The sequence below is a fragment of the Hyaena hyaena genome, unplaced genomic scaffold (assembly GCF_003009895.1).
Source record: "Hyaena hyaena isolate Hyena2069 unplaced genomic scaffold, ASM300989v1 scaffold_622, whole genome shotgun sequence".
Taxonomy (NCBI): Eukaryota; Metazoa; Chordata; class Mammalia; order Carnivora; family Hyaenidae; genus Hyaena; species Hyaena hyaena.
Genome location: NW_024081253.1, coordinates 757426 through 761257, shown reverse-complemented (window position 1 = coordinate 761257; position 3832 = coordinate 757426). Strand labels below are relative to the sequence as shown.

The 3832-nt window shown below is 42.6% G+C and overlaps 1 protein-coding gene across 1 annotated transcript; it reads left to right on the top strand.

The window, feature by feature from the left end:
• The first annotated feature begins 242 nt into the window (after window positions 1-242).
• On the top strand, window positions 243-3491 carry RGS2 (regulator of G protein signaling 2). Its single transcript, XM_039257490.1, has 5 exons — window positions 243-392; window positions 1404-1505; window positions 1610-1671; window positions 2232-2398; window positions 2667-3491. Exons 1-5 carry the CDS (start codon window positions 283-285, stop codon window positions 2859-2861), a joined length of 636 nt encoding a protein of 211 aa, XP_039113421.1. The 5' UTR covers window positions 243-282; the 3' UTR covers window positions 2862-3491.
• Window positions 3492-3832: the final 341 nt, after the last annotated feature.

Here is a 3832-nt window from a genome sequence, read left to right as displayed (position 1 = left end):
TTTGATCCCACCCCAAACCCGGCAAGCCGCCACGTCTGGCCCGAGTGCGCACGAAGCCGGGGCCGCAGACGTCAGCAAGCCTCGCTTCGAGACCCTTCCCGGGCGACCGTGACTGCCGCAGGCCGGGGCCGACCCCGCCCCTTGCCCGTCTGCAACCGGCCAATCGGTGCCCGCTGGAGGCGGGACCGGCGGCGCGAGGCCCCGCCTTCTCCCCGCACCTCTTATAAAAGCGACGGCGCGCGCCCGGCCGCACACGACTGCGTCCCCAGCCGCAGGGAGAGAATGCAAAGTGCCATGTTCCTGGCTGTCCAGCACGACTGCGGATCCATGGACAAGAGCGCAGGCAACAGCCCCAAGAGCGAGGAGAAGAGGGGGAAAATGAAGCGGACCCTGTAAGTACGGACTTCTTTTCTCTCCCGCCACTCGCTGCGGACATAGCTCTCCCGGTTTGCCGCAGACGCGACACATTCGGGCTCGGTTTTGACATTAGGAAGCTATGTAACCTTTGCCTCTGCAGGGAAAAAAATTATGGAAAAGATCAATTTGCTAACTAAGGCTAAATCTGTGTGGTAGGTGCCGATTTTGTTACGTGAGCGAAGGACTCTCGCGTAGTTAGGAACTGAAGAAAATTCTTGATATGGAGATAGTGGTAGATGCGCCTAAGAAATTGCGAGCTGGCTTTTTGTTCCCTGCGTTTAATAACCTCAGAGAATCCGGCGGAAGCGCGTCCCCAGCATTGGTACCTTGCATTATATGTTTAGATCAGCCTACAGGATGGAGATATTTTGGCTGGCTCTGAATATATTCGTTTTAAAATTGTTTTTGTTTTTTTATTAAACGGCTTGTCTCCTCCACTAACGACGGTGGAGCGAAGCATTATTGTTATGCATTATCTGCTTAAAATGAATGTTGCAGTTGGGGTAGGGGGCTCAGTCTCTCTCTGTCTCTCTCTCACACACACACACCTCACAGCCTCTAGCGTGGTCCAGAGCCTCCTGCTCCAAGGGTAAAAGGAAAATGAGCACCAGCACTTGTAACTGGCTCCAAGCAGTCAAGTGTGAAATGTCTCAGAATTGTAATTAAGGCTGCAGAAAAACTGCTGCCTTTTGTGGGCTAGAAATAGCATCTGCCATTTGAAGTATGCAAACTAAATTCATTTAAATAACCCTAGTAATTTTAGGTAGTTTTACCCTTAGTTATAAAAGTAGTATTTATATTCAAATGAATGGATGAAAGTAGCTGTGTTCAGTGCATAGGTGCTAGGCTTAAATGTTAAATAAATAAGACCGACTTGAAGAGCTCTTATTTCATCTTACTTAGTTTGTCGCTGAGTGACTTTATTTGGTCAAAATGCCTTCAGCTGCAGGAGCAATTTCAAATGTTGGATTTTTTTTTTTTTAAAGATTAAAAGATTGGAAAACCCGTTTGAGCTACTTCTTGCAAAATTCATCCTCTCCTGGGAAGCCCAAAAATGGCAAGAAAAGCAAACAGCAAACCTTCATCAAGTAAGTTGAAAATCTTGTACTTGGCAATGTGAATAGTGAGCTAGCTGCTGAGCTGGAAAGGGGAAGTGTGAAGTGCATGAGCTGATGCAGACCTTCTTTTGCAGGCCTTCCCCAGAGGAAGCACAACTGTGGTCAGAAGCGTTTGATGAGCTGCTAGCCAATAAATGTAAGTGAACCTGTTGAATTGGATCCACTTGGAGTATCACAAGAACCTAGAAACATGCTCACACAACAGAAGAGCAGGTTGCCCACGGGGAATTCACCTTTACAATCACGAATACTGGAAGGCCTATCCTTCTCCATTATTTGTTAGTATTTAACCATGAAATGTGTGGTTTATTCACTGTACGTAAATCAGCCTACACTGCAGTGGCAGTGGCTCTTCCTTAAGGTTGAATCAGCTTTTCCATTGCAAGCAATGTTACCAGGAGGTTTAGTTCCCAGAGAGTTTACGGCTCCCCTATAAATATTTACATTAACAGCAAAGTTATTTATATTCTTGTAGCAGGGTGCCAACTTAAGCATTTTTGCCTACTAGCATTTTAGCCTTTAAAGACCTAAATTCTGAAGATTAGAGGCTGGAATGAAATCTAGAAAATTGCTATCATCCAGAAATAATAAAAAAATATATAGGGGTGGGGGAATGGTAGTTCTGGGAAACAAAATATAAGGGATTAATTGGTCACTCAATTCACATTCTGCCTGCTCCCCCCTCTCCCCCGACAGATGGTCTTGCTGCATTCAGGGCTTTTTTAAAATCTGAATTTTGTGAAGAAAATATTGAATTCTGGCTGGCCTGTGAAGACTTCAAAAAAACCAAGTCACCCCAAAAGCTGTCCTCAAAAGCAAGGAAAATATATACTGATTTCATAGAAAAAGAAGCCCCAAAAGAGGTAAGGGGAGAAATGACTTCGTTTCAGTGTATTTTGAACATTCTTTGCACCAAAATGAAACAGAAGATATCAAATTTAATTAAGGAGTAGGAGGATTAAAAATGTTTTTCACTTAATTCTTGTTTTCAATTAGGTGAATTTTATTTCTTCAATGACGTGGCTAGTGAGGCTAATCACACATTATAGCTTCTCCTTTTTGTTTTCAAATATTAAATCAGCATCAATCTATAACTCTGAATATGGATTAAACCATTTTTTTTTATTTCAGATAAACATAGACTTTCAAACCAAAAGTCTGATTGCCCAAAATATACAAGAGGCTACAAGTGGCTGCTTTACAACTGCCCAGAAAAGGGTCTACAGCTTGATGGAGAACAACTCTTATCCTCGTTTCTTGGAGTCAGAATTCTACCAGGACTTGTGTAAAAAGCCACAGATCACCACAGAGCCCCATGCTACATGAGCTGGAGAAGGGAGCCCAAAAGTGGAGGACGTTTCATTTTTTTCCTAAGGGGAAAGGCTGACCTGCCCAAATGACTGACCTTGAATTTAGCCTGGGTGTTCAGGAAACATCACTCAGAACTATTGATTCAGAGTTAGATAGTGAATCAGGAAGCTGGTAACTGTCTAGGAGAAGCTTGTATTGGTTCAGCTTCCATAGCCGTGTCAAGAATGCAGGGAGAAAGTGGTCCAAATGTGGTGTGTCTCACACTGGAAATGGAGGAACGTGAGACTAAAAGTTCTCATAAAAGGGATGATGTGATACTGTTGGTCCAGGAGCATTTAAAATCAATAGGTCTGGGATTATGTGGCCTTAGCTAGCTGGCTGTATATCTTTCCCTAACTCAGTCCATGTTACCACATAGTGGTTTTAGTTTTAGTTATTTAGCAGTAAGTAATATTAAAATGTTTACTGTGTGTAAGGGTGTTGAAGTTCTTACGACTACAGATCATCAGTACTGTTATCTCCTGTAACACTAAAACTGAAATGGTCTATGTTTGAATTGTTAAATGGTGTGTGTTAATAGAACGAGTGTTGTTGTGTAGAAAACTCCATTGTCCATTATGAGTGCCAAAAATTGTCCTGAAGGCAGCTAAACTTTGATGTGGTCTTTGAATACTTTTAATAAATTTATTTTGATAATTAATGTCATTGAATATTTGGCTCAGAGGTAGGAGTCTGGGGGGGGGGGATTAAGTTGGAAATATGGCAGATACAAAGGACACTTCTTTCCAGTAGAGAAGAGAGATCATAAGTGATGTGCCTGTTCAATCAGAATTGACAGTGCTCAAAAATGAGAAGTGATTGGAGTATGTCTTCCCTGCAATTATCTCTTTTTTAAACATAAACATTCTGTGGACCAAGAAAAGTCAGACCACCTCCTTAGAACCACCTGGGATCAAACTTTCTAATATGATCTTGTAAAAAAAATT

Bases quoted from the DNA above. Each gene is read 5' to 3' on its own strand.
- RGS2 (XM_039257490.1), top strand. From the start codon at position 283: ATGCAAAGTGCCATGTTCCTGGCTGTCCAGCACGACTGCGGATCCATG. The intron at 1,672-2,231 runs GTAAGTGAACCT...CTCCCCCGACAG, and splicing joins TGAGCTGCTAGCCAATAAAT to ATGGTCTTGCTGCATTCAGG. The intron at 2,399-2,666 runs GTAAGGGGAGAA...TTTTTATTTCAG, and splicing joins AAAAAGAAGCCCCAAAAGAG to ATAAACATAGACTTTCAAAC.